This window comes from Ornithorhynchus anatinus, chromosome 1 (genome assembly GCF_004115215.2).
Source record: "Ornithorhynchus anatinus isolate Pmale09 chromosome 1, mOrnAna1.pri.v4, whole genome shotgun sequence".
NCBI classification, from domain to species: domain Eukaryota; kingdom Metazoa; phylum Chordata; class Mammalia; order Monotremata; family Ornithorhynchidae; genus Ornithorhynchus; species Ornithorhynchus anatinus.
In genome coordinates this window covers 63,828,449-63,846,933 of record NC_041728.1, presented here as the reverse complement: position 1 = coordinate 63,846,933, position 18,485 = coordinate 63,828,449, and the positions used below count along the sequence as shown (strand labels likewise).

General features: G+C 43.2%; 2 protein-coding genes across 4 annotated transcripts in view; one reads left to right on the top strand and one right to left on the bottom strand.

Moving 5' to 3' along the window:
* Positions 1 to 18,485, bottom strand: part of TDRD9 (tudor domain containing 9) — a 107,430-nt gene that overhangs the window by 86,075 nt on the left and 2,870 nt on the right. The gene's annotated exons all lie outside the window — the stretch shown is intronic.
* Positions 7,372 to 10,819, top strand: RD3L (RD3 like). Of its 2 annotated transcripts, XM_007665987.4 has the most exons (3): positions 7,372 to 8,011; positions 8,449 to 8,754; positions 9,761 to 10,819. In XM_007665987.4, the coding sequence occupies exons 2-3, from the start codon at positions 8,456 to 8,458 to the stop codon at positions 10,056 to 10,058; spliced, it is 597 nt and encodes a 198-aa protein (XP_007664177.1). In that variant the 5' UTR covers positions 7,372 to 8,011; positions 8,449 to 8,455; the 3' UTR covers positions 10,059 to 10,819. The 2 variants fall into 2 exon arrangements, with proteins under 2 accessions (XP_007664177.1, XP_003428271.1); XM_003428223.4 differs by lacking the exon at positions 7,372 to 8,011 and having other exon boundaries at positions 8,427 to 8,754.

Sequence of the window (18,485 nt, the reverse complement as noted above, 5' to 3'; positions counted from 1 at the left end):
AGGTAATTAGAGCAGAAAGGTGCAGAGCACCGAACTAAGTCCTTGGGAGAGTACAATAAAACAGTTAGCAGACATGTTCCCTCATGTTCCTGATCAATCCGGATCCCAGATCCCATTTTTTTTCCTCTTTTCTCTGGCCAGATCAGAAAAGAGTGCCAGGTGAGGCTAGCCTCCATCACAGTCACAAGAGTTTATTTGGCCAGAAACACATTCACTCATTCATTCAACTGTAGTTTATTGAGGGCTTACTGTTTGCAAAGCATTGTACTGAGCGCTTGGGAGAGTACAATATAACAACAAACAGACTCGCTCCTGCCCACGACGAGTTCACAGTCCAGAGGGGGAGGCAGACATTAATATAAAGTAAATAAAGAGATAAGTAAATAAACATTAATATGAATCATAGTCCTAAGTCCACCAGAAATCCACAGTCAAGAAGCACAAAGACGTGGCAGTAGGAGAGTGTCAAACTGCTGTTCGACCTGCTCCATTTACACTGGCATTAGCCAGCACTACCTTACTGGCCCCTGGGGGAGAGCTGGCTTGCTGATGCCAACCATTACGAAGCCGGAGGAAGATATCATGTACCCCTTTCTCCCCCAGAAGCCACTGTGGACTAGAACCCTAAAGAACTGGGATTTAAATTCAGTACTTGGCAACATCCAACAGACAGCTCGGGGGGACTGATTTGGAGCGGATGATACTGTCCCATCTTAACCCATCACGCTAAATTAGAGAACTCTCTTCAGTTCTCATAATTCTGTGAGCCCCATTACATGTGTACTCTTCATTAGAAGAATTCAGCAAAGACGCATGTTTCCGTGACTCGTCTAAGGCCCCTCTCCCCACTGATATTCTCCGATTATGGCCCCTTTGACTGTGTCTAACTCCCACATCCCAGTTTGGGGCTCTGTAAATGCTAAACACTGAATTAAATACTATTACTCTTCAGGACACGTGAGAGGTGTTTAAACTGTGCTGAGCCCTGAGGAAACATTTAAGGATTTTGCATCTATCAATTGCATTTATTGAGTGCTTATGATGTACAGAACACTGTAATAAGCACGTGGGAGAGTACAATAGAATAGAATTAGCAGACATGTTCCCCGCCCAAATCGAGCTTACAGTCTAAAGGGGGAGAGATACATTAACGTGAATCAAACATAGACACTAGTCCACCAGTAGCCCACAGTCAAAAAGGGGTGGAGAGGTCCAAAAGACAGGGGTCATAGGGGACTATTAATAATAACAATTTTGTTGTCTGTTAGCTACATGCCGAGCATTGTGCTCATACTCTAAAATCAGATTGGACACAATGTCTTAATATCTGTCTCCCCCTCTAGACTGTGAGCTCCTTGTGGGCAGGAATGGGTCTGTCTGTTGTTACACTGCCCCTGTCCCACATGGAACTCACAGTCTTAGGCAGAGAGAGAAAAAGTATTTAATTCCCATGTTACAGGTGATGAAACTGAAGCACAGAGAAGTCAATGACTTGCCCAGGGTCAGACAACAAGCATGTGGCAGAGCTGGTGTTAGAACCCAGGTTTCCTGATTCCCTTTCCTGTACTCTTTCCAGCAGGCCACACTGCCAGAGCAAAAAAATTCAATAACCACAAGAGTAACGGTGCATTGCAATTAGAAGGGAATTGTGTTCTGGCCCCTCACCACTCCCAGCAGGACCTCCCAAAAGCCTGTAACAAGAAGCCTTCCCAGACTGAGCTTCCCCCTTTCCCTCTGCTCCCTCTCTGCTTCCCCTTCACCTCCCCTCAGCTAAACCTCCTTTCCCTCTGCTCCTCCCCCTCTCCCTTCCCCTCCCCTCAGCACTGTGCTGATTTGTATGTATTTTTATTACCCTAATTATTTTGTTAGGAGTACATCCCCTTGATTCTATTTAGCGTGATTAAGTTGTCTTGTTTTTGTCCATCTGTCTCCCCCGATTAGACTGTGAGCCCGTCAATGGGCAGGGATTGTCTCTATCCGTTGCCGAATTGTACATTCCAAGCGCTTAGTACAGTGCTCTGCACATAGTAAGCGCTCAATAAATACTATTGAATGAATGAATGAACGTTCCCAAAACTTTAAAAGTTGGGAAAGGCAGCTATGACTCGCCCGCTTCCAGAAGGCTGGTTCTTCTCTCTGGGGATGATGGATGACAGGAAGAGACAAAGAAGGGCCACCCCAATCAAATGCCCTCCAATGCCCAAGGGTGCTGCTCTACGGATGGGGATGGTTGGCTCCCTACAGTCCCAAATATCTGACAGACCATCACACTCTCCACCTTCAAAGCCTTACGGAAGGTCCATCTCCTGCAAGAGGCCTTCCCCGACTTCACCCTCATTTCCTCTTCTCCCACTCCCTTCTGCATCGCCCTTGAACTTGCACCTCTCCCTCAGTCCCACATCACTTATGCGCCCATCCCTAATTCATGTATTTATATTAATGTCTGTCTCTCCCTCTAGACTGTAAACTCCTTGTGGGCAGGGAGCATGTCTACCACTCTGTTGTACTGGACTGACCCAAGTGCTTACTATAGGAGTGGCGAAGAGAAGCAGCACGGTTTAGTGGATAGAGTCCGGGCCTGGGAGTCAGAAGGACCTGAGGATCTAATCCCGGCTCTGCCATTTGTCTGCTGTGTGACCTTGGGGAAATCATGCTACTTCTCTGGGCCTCAGTTACCTCATCTGTAAAATGGGGATTAAGACTGTGAGCCCCATATGGGACAGGGGCTGTGTCCCACCTGATTACCTTGTATCTCCCCCAGCCTTTAGATCAGTAAGCGCTTAACAAATACCTTAATTATTATAGTGCTCTCTACATAGTAAGCACTCAATAAATTATTGATTTTTATCTTTACTCTCCTCCCTGAAAAAAGAAAGACTCCTCTCAAAGTCCAGCCTTGGGTGGGACCTCCACCAATTATTATTCATCTAACTGTTGGAACCTACCAACTTCATCTAGAGAATAATCAATCAGGCAGATTTGCAATCAATCAATTTATTGACTGCTTACTGTGTGCAGAGAACTGTACTATAAAAGCTTGGGAATGAATAATGAAACAGGGTTGGTAGATGCAATTCGGGCTCACGGGGAGCTTACCAACTATAGGGATGCTTTGCAACCTTACACCACATCTTCCTTTTCACCTGGATGTTAACTGGAAATTTTAAAAGCACCACCTTCCTAATTTGGGGGCTCAGTGCAGAGTTGTTGACCCCCACAGTTCCCAAAAGGAGGCAGCTACATTCACTAGTCAAATGAGAAGCAGCATGGCCTAGTGGAAAGCTCCCCCACTTGTCTGCTGTGCAACCTTGGGCAACTCACTTCATTTCTCTATGCCTCAGTTACCTTCTCTGCAAAATGGGGATTAAGTCCGAGCCCTGTGTGGGACGGGGACTGTGTCCAACGAGATTGTCTCGTTTCTAACCCTGTGCTTAGTACGGTGCCTGGAACAGAGTAAGCACTTTACAAATAAAAAGACAAGAGATAATTACTACAGCACTTAATCAGTATGGAAGGGAAAGTACACAGCCAGGCCTCTTCAACAACATGCAGTCATTTGAAAATAACCAAATATCAGCACCTTCAAACATATGTGCATACAGCTACATCTTCAATATAGCCAGGGGACAGAATTGCTCTCTTTAGTCAGTATTCATTATAATCAAAAATAATCCACCCTTTAACACAATTGCATTGAGAAAGGCTTTGTTTCCTCTCTCTAATAATGAGGTCAACTTTAAGCAAGGGTTTCACCGGTAATGACCATGTTTTGTCTCATCTGAGGGGATGCTCTGATGTTTACTAATGCCAATGGGATACAGTATAAATAATCCTATAGTCTATGGATCAAACAAATTATTTAAATCGCCTTTCAAATGTTAGCCTAGGTCAGACTGCATTTTCTGTTTACTCCCCACTAGGACTGACCCATAAAACTGAACAGCCACAACTCCTTTAACCTTCTCTGTGGGTCAGTATATCTGATAACAAAATCCTTCCAAATGATTATTTTTAATGTGTAAGAAAATTTTTTTTAAAAAACCTTATTACTGTCTGATCCATCTTCTCCAATAAACATTCTGTAAACTAAAATTGCCATTGTATAAAATGATTAAATAGAAGGAATGGAATTAGATGATGTTCATAAGCCTTGACTCAAGAGCCTCCATTTCTGCTCTTCTTTCCTGAAAAGGCAAAGTGGGCTAATAATTTTCAAACAAGCCCCAGGGCTGAACTGGATTGAAGCCAGTACTTGTCCCATCCCACCAGAGAACAGTGGCATAAAAGGACATCCTCCACTGGCTCTTGGGAAAGTTGATCTGACAACCACTTCATTGTGGGCAGGGAAAATGTCTTACCAACTCTAACATACTATACTCTCCCAAGCGTTTAGTACAGTATTCTTCATACAGTAAGCACTCAATAAATACAATTGCCTGATTGATTGTACACACTCATGCATTAATGTACAATAAGAACCAAGAAAGTTGTCAGGCAACATCTCAGCACAAAAAAGAAAATGCTCCTCTTTTTGAATAAGGCCTGATCTTTTAGTGCCCCCATCTCAGCCCCAACATAATATATGTACCTATCCACAAATTAATTTCTTTATATTAATGTCCGTCTCCGCCTCTAGACTGTAAGATCCTTGTGGGCAGGGAATATGTTTACCAACCTTATTGTACTATACTCTCCCAAGCACTTAGAAAGAGTGCTCAGCACACAGAAAGCACTCAATAAATACCAGTGATTAACTGATTGATCCCTGCCCAACTCAGTAAACATCACTCTGTAAAATACTGAGAAAGCATATAAACTACATATCATGCAGGATTTCAGACATTTCCTTTTTTAGTGTTTTCAGGTTATCCATTTTACCCAAAAACTACTAAATCTGGAAGACTAATACTCATTTTATTTTACTAAAATCCTAAAGGAAAAGGTGCATGCATCCCCACCCACCTAATAATAGTAATTGTGGCTTTTTAAGTGCCTAGCTATGTGTTAAGCAAGGTACTAAGTGCTGGGGTAGATACAAGATCTGCAGGTCCCACTAGGGGCTCACAGTCTAAGTAGGAGGAAGAACAGGTATTGAATTCCCGTTCTGCAGATGAGGGAACTGAGACACAGAAAAATTAAATGGCTTGCCCAAAATCACACAAAAGGTAAGTGGCAGAGCCGGGACTGGAGCCCAAGTCCAGTTTTAAAAGCACCTTCCTAATTTGGGGGCTAGACGGCAGAGATGTAGACCCCCATGCACAATTCCCCAAAGGAGGCAGCCACATTCACTAATCAAGTGAGAAGCAATGTGGCCTAGTGGATAGATCACGGGCCTGGGAGTCAGAAGGACCTGGGTTCTAATCCCGGCTCAACCACTCATCTGCTATGTGACCTTGGACAAGCCAGTTCAGTTATCTGCGCCTCAGTTCCCTCATCTATAAAATGGGGATTGAGACTGGGCACCTCACGTTGGACTTGGACTGTGTCCAACCTGATCAACTTGTCTCTATCCCAGAGCTTAGTAGAGTGCTTGGCACATAGTAAGCGCTTAACAAATTCTATTTTTTAAAACCCATTCTCCCTCCTTCTTTGCCCCATGTAGGACTTATCTTGTATCTACCGCAGCACTTAATACAAAGCTTGGCACATAGGAAGCACTTCACGAATACCAAAATTATTATTATTAAAAAACATCACCCCCATAATATAAATGGGGATATCTAGCTTTATTACTAAAGAAGCCTGAAAATGAGTGCATAGAAGGGGTTCATCTCCGCTGAAGCATCCCATATGGCTCCTGACAGAGATTCAGGCCAGCTGGATAATCTGTTTTTTTCAAGAACAGAATCTCCTTCACATCCCACAAAGTCATTAAAACGATAAAAATCAGTCACACTTTTATTACCAAGCTTAAGAAATACTTTTTCTTATGGCTACATACAAACCATATATAAAGGAAATCTCTATGACCGTATTCAGTATGCACCGCTCACCTTTTTTGTTTTTGTGATATTTGATAAGTACTTACTATGTGCCTGGCACTGGGGCAGATACCAACTAATCGGATTGGACACAGTCTGTGACCCACAAGGGGCTCATGGTCTTAATCCCCATTTTACAGATGAGGTAACTGAGGCACAGAGAAGTAAAGTGACTTGCCCAAGGTGACAGAGCAGACGAGTGGCAGAGCTGGGATTAGAACATGGGTCCTTTTGACACTCAGGCCCAGGCTCTATCCACTAGATTTCTTTCTTTCACCTTTAACAGAAAATAAAATTTCATAATCCTTTCTTAATTCTAATGGTCAACAAAATTAGCCCCAATATCTACCTCACAGGGGTCTTGTGTGCATGGGTGCACCTAATCTTAATAGAGGAAATTGCAATTACAAAGTCAGGACAGAGAATATCTAATAGGGTACCTTTTCAAGTGCACTCCTCAGGAATATTTTTCTGAAGTTTAGTTTAGTAAAATAATTTCAGTTACAAATGTCCAAGGGGGAAAAGCAGCAGCAACCAGAGGCTTAACAAGAATCATTTTAATTCTATCAGAAAATTTGGCAAGGCAGATCTGTCACTACAAAGCCAATTCCTTTTCTTTTTCACAGTTCCATATACAATGCAATGTGAAAACCTGCCAGTTGAAGATAATGAATCCTGACATCTGGAGTTTCCCAGTGTATAAGTAATATCAGTGTTAGTAATGACCATACACATCATTTTTTATGTTGCGTGACATTTCCGACTGATTTATCAACCTCTGTTCTTACAGAGTTCAGTGAAACATTTTAAGGAAAACAGCACTGGAAAAAAAGTCTTTTAAAATGGAGGGAAAATGTCACCATGAAACAGGCAACACAACAGAAGATTAAATAGGGAAAGGGGTGTCTTCTTACCCTGCCTGCTGTTTGTATTAATAGGAAGAGCCTGATAACTGGAATAGAAAATGACTATTGAAGAGACCTTCAGTAAGTACAATTTCTACTCCCAAATATGAATTTTAAAAGGGATAATTCCTCCAAAGAATAAAGAAAAGGCTAGTAGTTTAACTTTTCAGAGAAATAAAAATATTTTAGAGCCATTTAATTTCCATCTTAATTTTCTTTTTTTTTGCCTTTACTTACTCATGATAGTTTTAAAGACTACATTTCAAATGGCTTCCTTAAACGTCAAACGTCCTGAATTTGGGTCCAAAATGAAAGCAGAACTCTTGTTTATTAAAATGAAAGTTAGAGCACCATTTGGTACTTTTTTTTTTTACAAAATCTCATAAACAACTATCTTGCCAACATGCCTTGGCTCTTTCTGCTGAAGTAGATGAGCTCTCACAAGTAGTTCACTGACCAGGGAATACTGTCCCTATATACCAAAACTTAATAGTCAGGATTAATCTAATTTTCCTCCCTCAGATGAGTGACCTGGCTTCCAAATGACCTGAAAGTTTGGCTAGCGTATAAAAGCGACCTGGATATTTTTAGAGCGCTACAGATACAAAAATACAGCACTAAACTGTGACCTACAGCTATCGCAGCAAAGCATCACATCATGCGACGGTCTTAACCTTCGCAAGGAGTGCATCAGTAGTTGCTTCAGACTATCATTATTCATCTCACTCCCGGCGATACCTTTGGATGCATTAACTAACAAGGATCTGCATTTGTTGCCATCTTCTTTCAAACCTCTCCTGTAGGCAGTCTGCCACGCAAAATAGACAGGAAACCTTAATGGACTTCAAGGAAAAAAGTGTGTAGGGGTCAGAGTTTTTTTTTTATTTCCCCTCTTATGTAAGATTAATTGAGCGGCATCCTCTTCTGAAGAAGACAACAAAAACCTCACTCCCAATACAGAAAGTTAATTTAGCCTGCATTCTGCATAAATGGGTAAGTAAGGCAGGCTCAACCTTTCAACAGTGGACATCTTTGGAAAGGAGGCTAGGCGAAAATAAAAGCTCATCTTCAATCCAAGTTTAACTTCTCAGCGTCGACCCACCTTTTAAAGTAACTGCAGAACAGGTAGGTTTTATTTTTCCTTTTATTTAACCACAGCATAAATCTTAATTTTTGCATTTTTAATCTAGGAATTGATATTCCTATACATTTTTAGAAATCAAATATTTATAACTTTTTCAAAGACGGATTGAATCTGAATCTTTCAATAACGATAAAAGTAGAGACTTGACAAAAGTAGATCATTAGCCATGTTTACAGGGATGAAACCAATATTAAAAATGTAACATTTCTTACTAATAACTGAGCTGTGAGATTAGCAATGTAATAATTTACATAAATTTGACCTTTTTAATATTACACATTTAAAACACATCCAAAATTCCAACCAATTCAACACATAGCAATCAAATGCAAATTAGAAATAGATCAGCAAGAACTGGGAAAAGTTGAGGTTTTCTAATCAAATAATCAGATGGGGTGACTTTTTTCCCCCCCCACAGATTTAAAATGCCTCTTTTTAGCTGGATGAAATGGTCAAAAAGTGACTCCTTCAAACCCACAAAATATCCTGGCTCAGACGTAGTAACAAAGACCTTGCTTCGTGAATTGAAATGGCATCTCAAAGAACGTGAGAGACTAGTGCAGGAGATAGAAGATGAACACAAAGTCAGAAAAAGTGGTGTGGATTACAACTGGCTGAAAAATGACCAGAACCCGCAAGCCACTATCCCAGCTACAGAACAGAGACAGCTTGAAGTTCTTTGCTCACAAGTTCAACCTTGCCAAACAGGAACTATTCTAAGCAGGTAAACTTAAACACTCTTTTCTTTACATTTGTAAATGTTGAATTTCTCCTCATGAATGAATGTTTCTACGTAATTACTTAGAATACCCTAATACAAATTACTGAGCTGCCTTTATCCATAAAAATAGCAATTCCATAAATCCCAGGGTTTAACTGGAAACATATTTCTGCTGTGGTTGTCTCTGGCTTAGAATCTGATTTTTATTTATTTTTTTCCTCAAAAGAAACAGCGCTTCCTTTTTTGGAGTCAGTAGATTTCCACAGAGCTGATTGTTCTGATATCAAAGCTATTTAACATTAGCAAGTTCAATGCTTAAGACTAATCTTTACTTCAATCCTGTAAATGCCTCAGAAGTAGACAGTGCTTTTATCTTCATTTTACTCTCCCAAGCACCTAGTACAGTGCTTTCTAAATACCAGGTTCATTCATGTTATTAAATGAATGACTGTGTCTGATCTGCTTGTTTCTAACCCAGTGCTTAGTACAGTGTTTGGTACCTAGAAAGTGCTTAAATACCACAATTATCACTATAATTCTTATTTAAAGAAAAATCTCAACCACTTGTGATTAAGATTTTTGATAATTTTGTTAAATGACTATAGACGGCCTTTCCGATCTCCTTATGCAATTAAGTTTAGGCAAAGTCATTATCGTTTTTCTTGTGGTAAGCATCTGTCTTATCCAGAAATCTTCCCCAATATTTTTTGAAGTTTCCTAAGCCCACACAGAATGGTAATGAATCACTATTCTCTTTGCCCAGCACAATTCCAGGTCAAAGTCAGTTTAAATTTAAATCTAATTCTGTAGATAGTGTAACACAGAAGAAAACACTCAAACCATTCTGCTTTTAGATCTCTCAAATTTTTATTCATTTATTTTGGAGTTGAAAAATAGACACATTTTCATAAGGGCTTTAAACAAAGGGAAAAGAAGGGAGAAGAAAAACAAGTTTTTGTTTTAGAATCCTGAGGAGAAACAGATTTCAGTGCTCTTTTTTTCTCCCTAGATTTAGAGAAGTTTTGGCAGAAAATGATGTCTTGCCATGGGAAATAGTCTACATCTTCAAGCAGGTCATAAAAGATTTTCTAACCAATGGCGAGAAAGAGAAGCAAGAAGAGCAACTGGAAGATGTATGGAATAAAAATGGCTCAGCACATTTCACAATGCCAGGGGAAAACTGTAAGAAGTCCGACAAAGATGAAATCCCTACTGTTTCCCGTTTTGTTGACAAAAATACACAGTGTATGTTTCCAACTTTTTCCCACAGAATCTGGAACTTGCCATATTACTATCCATCAAGTTAAAGTATTCCTCATCATACAGATATTTGCATTCTTTTAACAGTAATATCTGAACCCAGAGCACAAAAGAAAATCCTAAGAATGAGATAGAACCTTATGTTCCCCTTTGTGGCTCAACTGGAAGTCTAAATTATTTTTTTTGTTTGTGTTTGTGTAGTGCATTTTAACTTTTTTACTAGAGTGTTCCGAAGATGTAATGCTTTCACTTAGAAATGTCTTTTTAATCAAAAAAAAACTTTTTTGAGAAAATGTTTGAACTCTTTCCTTATTTTTAATGTACTTCAAGCATACTGTGAACTGTAAGAACCAAATTAAAGGGTGACTTCGGATATTTCAAAATGTAATGACTTCAGAGATTACTGGGCAGTAGATACTTTATATTAATTTTAATCTTCTAAACTATGTATAGAATGAAATAAAAAATTTAAGTGAAAATCAATAGAGTATTAGAGCAGAACAACAAATGAGCTGAAATTCCTTGCAACTCCAAAACTTGTGATTAAAGTCTAAAATCATCATATTTCTTATTTTGGCATTTGTTCAGATTCTGAGACGCAACGTATAAAATTCCTAAAATTTTTTGAGATTAGACAAGTGGAAGACATTTGGTAAAGAGTTGTTTCATTGCTCATTTGAAACCAATGCATAACAACCTTTAATTTTTTTAACAGTGATTCAGTTTCCAAATAATTCTATTGGAAAGGCAGATACAATGTTTAATCATATACAGAAGAATATCTTTAAAAAATAAAATTAAGTAATGAGCTAGAGTATTGACCATTCAAGAATGCAGAACTGGGGTGCGGGGGTGGAAGCAGGTAGGCGGAATTCAGCGCGGGTCCTGTAGAAGGAAAAAAAATATATCCAAAAGCCTGGATCTTTCCTTCCCATTTCTTCTTTCTTTACCTGCCCTTAAAAATTTAGTTTTGCCTATCTTAAATATCAATTAGCTTGCTTTACTCCTCAAGAAAATAAGCATATCTCCCTGAAGATCATGCCAAGCTGGTAAGTAGTATGGTAATGGTCAAAAGTCCAATGCTGGATGAAAGTATGATAGGGACCAAATCCTGTCGGCCACTGCTGCTTTCGGGAAGGAATGCAGAAGAGATTACATTTGGACTTTTAAGAGAGGGAGAAGGGAGCAAAGGTAAATATCAGTGAGGGGAAAAAAAAAATTTATGGTCTGAAGAAATGTCAGAAACTCCAGCTCTAAGTTAAATACTGGACCACCACACCACTCCATCCAATTCAAGTAAGTAGGAAATGTCGGAACTAAACTGTGACCCAAAGCCCTTCACTCGACCTGCACAATTAGGATCAACTGTCCTGGGAGAGTACAATGAGTAAAGTGGGGTTGGTAGACAAAACCCCTGTTCACAAAAAGCTTAGTCTAGAAGGGGAGATGGACATTAAAATAAATTACAGACATGTACATAAGTGCTTGTGGGGCCGAGCGTGGTGTGAATATCCAGTGTTTATTAATATTATTATTATGCTATTTGTTAAGCGCTTACTGTGTGCCGGACATTGTATTAAGCGCTGGGGTGGATAGGAGCAGATCGGGTTGGACACAGTCCCTGTCCCACATAGGGCTCACAATCTTAATCCCCATTTTACAGATGAGGTTAGTGAGGCACGGAGAAGCGAAGTGACCTGCCCAAGGTCACACAGCAGAGAGGTGGCGGAGTCGGCATTAGAACCCATGACCCGGGCTCGTGCTCTATCAACTACGCCATGCTGCTACAAATCGAAGGGTATGGGTGACTCAGGAGGGAGAGGAAAATGAGGGATTAGTCGGGATAGGCCTTTTGGAGAAGATGTGATTTTAACTAAGGTTTGGAAGGTTGGGAAAGTGGTTGTCTGGCATAAGACAATATGCAAACCATAGAGACTTTGTCAAAGACTGTCCCTTGACTGAAAATACCCATTCCCCCTGTTCTGTACATTCTCTGAGTAGACTGTAAACTCTAAACTGTAAATTCCCTCAAGATGGAAAGCCTGTTGTGGGCAGGGAATGGGTCTGTTATAGTCATTCATTCAATCGTTATTTATTGAACGCTTACTGTGTACAGAGCACCGTACTAAGCGCTTAGAAAGTACAATTCAGCAGTGGGCAGGGAATGGGTCTGTTATAGTCATTCATTCAATCGTTATTTATTGAACGTTTACTGTGTACAGAGCACCGTACTAAGCGCTTAGAAAGTACAATTCAGCAACAGACAGTCAATCCCTGCCCAACAACGGGCTCACAGTCTAGAAGATATATCGTTGTGTTGTACTCTCCCCCGCGCTTAGTCCTGTGCCCTGCATACAGTAAGCGTTCAATAAATTTGATGGATTGGACGTGAGACTAGGCTCTGCCAAAGAGATATTATATACAGGCACAAAGAGATATCATCCACAGGATAACAAAGACTTTATACATCTACAGAGTTGTCCTTTGGTTCAGAGATGACACTTCTGATGGTGAAGCCAAATCCATGAGCAGGAGTGCCGACGGAAGAATCAATTCCCCCCTTACACTTTGTCCACGGAAAATACGGCAGGCCACCTTTTCTGGACTCTTGTCATTCACAGCAGACGTTTATCTCTCACCAAGGGATCGAGCGAAACATGAGCTTGAACTGTTTTGGGAACAGCCGTGATGGTTTAGACTGAGCCAACCAACTGTCTCGCCCAATCCTTCTGTGCCCAGCGGCACTCGTGGCGAGACAACTGATAAGGAGAATTGATGCCATCCAGGGGTCATGGACCAGATTATCTTTGATACCTCATCGGCAGACACCCCTGTGCCCGAATGAATAAGCAGTCATGAAGTACGACACTCTGGCTCAGTGAGGGTTGTGCGGCAGGCAAGTTTTCCACTTCTGGGCAAAACACAAGGGGAAAGCTAAAACAAGAAACAAAATAAAAACCTTAACAAGGAAAAACAGAAGCGAGATAGGGGCGGGGAGAAAAGAGTAGGGGTGGAGGAGGGGAGGACAACATAATCCACTGCCCTCCACACTAGACCGTCCAGAATCAGAAAACGGCAGGAGCAGTAAAGCAGAGCATTTGCATATGCGGCTGGGTTTTTGTAAATGGTACCTGTTAAGCGCTTACTATGTGCCAGGTGCTGTACTAAGCACCAGGGCAGGTTGGACCCAGTCCATGTTCCACACGGGGCTCACAGTCTTAATCCCCATTTTACAGATGAGGTCACTGAGGTGCAGAGAAGTGAGGTGACTTGCCTACGGTCACGGCAGACAAGTGGCGGAGCCGGGATTGGGACCCCCCGGTCCTTCTGACTCCCAGGCCCAGGCTCTATCCACCAGACCACGCTACTTTTCCATAATCTCTGGAATTAGTACAGAGTTGAAATGAAAAAGGAAATCAAAAGATGGCCTAACAGCTTTCCCATATTCCCACGATTCTTAACATGTTTCTTTTAACACAAGAAATGCTTTCTCTTTAAATTATAAATGCTGATGTCAGAAGGTGCAGCAAAATAGAGAACACAAAAGCAACTCAGTCACCCTTGTCGAAGTTTGCAAGTATCTGCCTTCCTTATTTCCAATAAATCAGAATAACAAACATAAAAGTCACTTCAATTCTCTGCGCCTCGGTTACCTCATCTGTAAAATGGGCATTAAGACTGTGAGCTCCATGTGGGAAGTGGAGTGTATCCTACCTGATTAACTTGCACCTACCCCCATCGTTTAGTTCAATGCCTGGCGCACAGTAAGTGATTAAGAAATATCATTTTTTAAAAAATAAGTCTAATGATAATAATAATAATGTTGGTGTTTGTTAAGCGCTTACTATGTTCAGAGCACTGTTCTAAGCGCTGGGGTAGATACAGGGTAATCGGGTTGTCCCACATGAGGCTCACAATCTTAATCCCCATTTTACAGATGAGGTAACTGAGGCACAGAGAAGTGAAGTGACTTGCCCTCAGTCACAAAGCTGCCAAGTGGCAGAGCCAACATTCGAACCCATGACCTCTGACTCCCAAGCCTGTGCTCTTTCCATTGAGCCACGACTGCACACAGTGTTTCAATTACTTTTCAAGCCTGCTGGGTGAGGGTTGGAGGGCTGGTTGCCTAACAACCTCCGCTCCACACAAAAACTCCTCACTCTAGGCTTCAAGGCTCTCCATCACCTTGCCCCTTCCTACCTCTCCTCCCTTCTCTCTTTCTACCGCCCACCCCGCACGCTCCGCTCCTCCGCCGCCCGCCTCCTCGCCGTCCCTCGGTCTCGCCCATCCCGCCGTCGACCCCCGGGCCGCGTCCTCCCGCGGTCCCGGAACGCCCTCCCTCCTCACCTCCGCCAAACTGATTCTCTTCCCCTCTTCAAAACCCTACTTAAAACTCACCTCCTCCAAGAGGTCTTCCCAGACTGAGCTCCTCTTCTCCCTCTACTCCCTCTACCGCCCCCCCCTTCACCTCTCTGCAGCTTAACCCTCTTTACCCCCATCTCCCTCTGCTCCTCCCCCTCTCCCTTCCCATCCCCTCGGCACCGTACTCGTCCGCTCGACTGTATATATTTTCATCACCCTATTTATTTTGTTAATGAAATGTACATCGCCTCGATTCTATTTAGTCGCCGTTGTTTTTACGAGATGTTCTTCCCCTCGACTCTATTTATCGCCATCGTTCTCGTCTGTCCGTCTCCCCCGATCAGACCGTAAGCCCGTCAAACGGCAGGAACTGTATCTGTTGCCGACTTGTTCATTCCAAGCGCTTAGTCCAGTGCTCTGCACGTAGTAAGCGCTCAATAAATACTATTGAATGAATGAATGAGGTTGTGAAGAAACACAAATAAGGAAGTTGGAGAATGACGGAGATGTGTTGCAGGACGTTCAAAGAATTCTGGAAGAGGTGTGTTACAGGAGGGTAGAGACTGAGATAGAGAGAGCCTTAAAGAGGAAAAATGGGGAAAAAAACCCACAGGGGATTCAGGAGAGATTCAGAATAGCATTACTCCACATAACCCACCCCCTCTCAGGGTCACAACTTGGAGTCTTCCCAGTCCTCTACCAGTCTCGACTACAGGAGGGAGAGTCAGCAGAGGCCTATCCATTCCATTCCTAGCTTGGGCAGTGGCTAGCGAGTGGAAGGCAACCTGCTCCAAATCAAAACTCACCAGAGGCAAGGGAGACAATCGAGGCGGAGACTCGAGTGTACTGCGCGGCAGGAGGCAACGGTAAACCACTTCCGAATTCTTACCAAGAAAACTCTAAGGATACACTACCAGAACGATTGCAGATGGAGGTGGGGCGTTCTGGGAGAGATGGGTCCGTGGCGTCGCTATGGATCGAAGACAACTCGACGGCATAAGACAAGCCATAATCCACAGAAAGTGAATGCCCAGGGGTTCATCTAACAGGGCAGGTAATGCAGGAGGGAACAAGATGGTACCAACTGGGTCACAAGGGCCTGGCAGAAGCTGGCACAGGCAGCATTCCCATCGATCTGGAGACTGAACAATCTCTTTCCTCCCCTTCAGATGCAGAGGACAGATAAGCTATATGAGCCACACACAAAAACTATATATTATAAATGATTTATCTATATTAATGTTGTTCTCCCCCACTAGACCGCAAGCTCTATGAGGGCAAGGAACGTGCCTGCCAACTCGGTTCTATTATACTCCCCTAAAGCACTTAGTAGTACAGTGCTCTGAACATAGTAAGTGCTCTAAACACCACTGATGATGATACCACAATATGCCCATAGTGGATAAGATATGTTAGCATATAATGTTGGTATTTGTTAAGCACTTACTATGTGCAGAGCACTGTGCTAAGCGCTGAGGTAGATACAGGGTAATCAGGTTGTCCCACGTGAGGCTCACAGTCTTAATCCCCATTTTACAGATGAGGTAACTGAGGCATAGAGAAGAGACTTGCCCACAGTCACCCAGCTGAGAGGTGACGGAGCTGGGATTCGAACCCATGACCTCTGACTCCCAAGCCTGGGCTCCTTCCACTGAGCCACGCTGCTTCTCATGAGCCTTACCACGCACCTCACTGCATTAATAACATGTGGGGGGACTTGCTGAAGACAGATCAATTTAAGGGTTATAGGAGCGGTTGTCAGCAGCAGGAATAGCTTAAGCTGGTGGTTCCGTGGATTAACTGCTGAACTGAATGCGGTCCTTGGGTCTTTGAGGATAAAGAGGGGAATGTCTAGGAGTACCCAGGCAGCTGCTGATGGGTAAAAAGAGCCGGATGTTTGACAGCAGGGTGTCAGGGCGTCCCTCCTGCTCTTTGCCCTCCGCTCTGTGTTCAGTACGGGCTGGAGCCACAGAAGGAGCCACAGAGGGTGGGACGGCCTCCCTCCCAGACAGTGCTCAGGATCCTCTGTCTGAAGGGATCCGTAATTTATTATTCACGTGTATTAACGTCTGTCTCCCCCTCTACACTGTGAGCTCGTTGTGGGCAGGGAATGTGCCTGTTTATTGTTCTGTTGCACTCTCCCAAGTGCTCAGCGTGGTCCTCGGCACGCAGTCTGCGCTCAATAAATACGACTGAACGACTGAGGGGGAGGAAGGGGCGATCTCACAACGTTGGGCCTCGGATCCGGAGTGCTGAAAGTGTATCACCAAGGGCGACAGTCACCACCTGGGGGAACGGAGCCCCCCTTCAAAGCCTTATCACCTCTTAGAGGCCCTCCTTGATTAAGTCCTCTTTTCCTCTTCTCCCACTCCCTTCTGCGTCGCCCTGACTTGCTCCCTTTATTCTTCCTCCCTCACAGCCCCACTGCACTTATGCCCCTATCATTATTTTCATTATTAAGCATTGCCATTTCCAATTCAGAGCGACTCCATGCATATGTTTTCTCCAGAACATCTTGTCTTCTGCCATGAGACATGTTTATTAATAATAGTAATTAATAATAATAACGTTGATATTTGTTAAGCGCTTATTATGTGCAGAGCACTGTTCTAAGCGCTGGGGTAGATACAAGGTAATCAGGTTGTCCCACACGAGGCTCACAGTCTTAATCCACGAGGCTCACTCTTAATCCCCATTTTACAGATGAGGTAACTGAGGCACAGAGAGGTTAAGTGACTTGCCCACAGTCACACAGATGACAATCGGCGGAGCCGAGATTCGAACCCATGACCTCTGACTCCCAAGCCCGGGCTCTTTCCACTGAGCCACGCTGCTTCTCTAGACTTTAGACTGTTTAGACTGTGAGCCCGCTGTTGAGCAGCGATTGTCTCTATCTGTTGCCGAAAGCGGTTAGTACAGTGCTCTGCACATAGTAAGCGCTCAACGACGACGACAATGAACGAATGAACCTTTCTAACGGTTTTTCCGTTATCACTGTTATGGTCTCCATCCATCTAGCTGCCGGGCTGCCTCTTCTACCTTTTCCCTGGACTTCTCCTAGCATCAGGGTCTTCTCCAGAGAATCAGTCCTCCTATGTGTCCAAAATGTGCTAATCAAATGCTAGTCGAGTCATCTGGCCTTCCTAAGACTATACCCATTATTTATTTTTATTAACGTCCGTCTCCCACTCTAGACTGGAAGCTCGCTGTGGGCCGGGAATCTGCTTATCGCCGTACTGTCCTCTCCCAAGCACTTAGTACTCACTTCTTTCTCACTGTGCCTCATTCTCACCTGTCCCACCGTCGATCCCCGGCCCCCGTCCTCCCGCTGTCCTGGAATGCCCTCCCTCCTCACCTCCGCCAAACTAACTCTCTTCCCCCCTTCCAAGCCCTCCTGAGAGCTCCCCTCCTCCAGGAGGCCTTCCCACACTGAGCCCCCCTTTTCCTCCGCTCCTCCTCCCCTCCCCATCGCCCCAATCCCTCCCTCTGCTCTACCCCCTTCCCCGCCCCACAGCATTCATTCATTCATTCACTCAATAGTATTTATTGAGCGCTTACTGTAAGTAAAGCACTGTACTAAGCGCTTAGGATGTACAATTCAGCAGCAGATAGAGGCAATCCCTGCCCAACAACGGGCTCACAGTCTAGAAGGGGGAGACGGATAATGACAGCACTTGTGTACATTGGTACATATTTATTATTCTATCCATTTATATTCATGATGTGGATATATCTATAATTATTTATATTGAGGCCACTGATGTCTACTTGTTGTGATAGCTGTCTCTGCAAGTCACTTCACTTCTCTGGGCCTCAGTTCCCTCATCTGTAAAAAGGGGATGAAGACTGTGAGCCCCACGTGGGACAACCTGATGACCTTGTACCTCCCCCAGCGCTTAGAACAGTGCTGGGCAAATAGTAAGCGCTTAACAAATACCAACATTATTATTATTCTACACTGTGAGGCTGCTGTGGGCAGGGATGGTCTCTATCTCTGTTCCCCCCACCCTCTGCTCTTCTCCCTTCTCCTCCCCTCAGCACTGTGCATATTTGTATATATTATTTATTACCCTATTTTGTTAATGAGGTGCCTATCTCCATGATTCTACTTA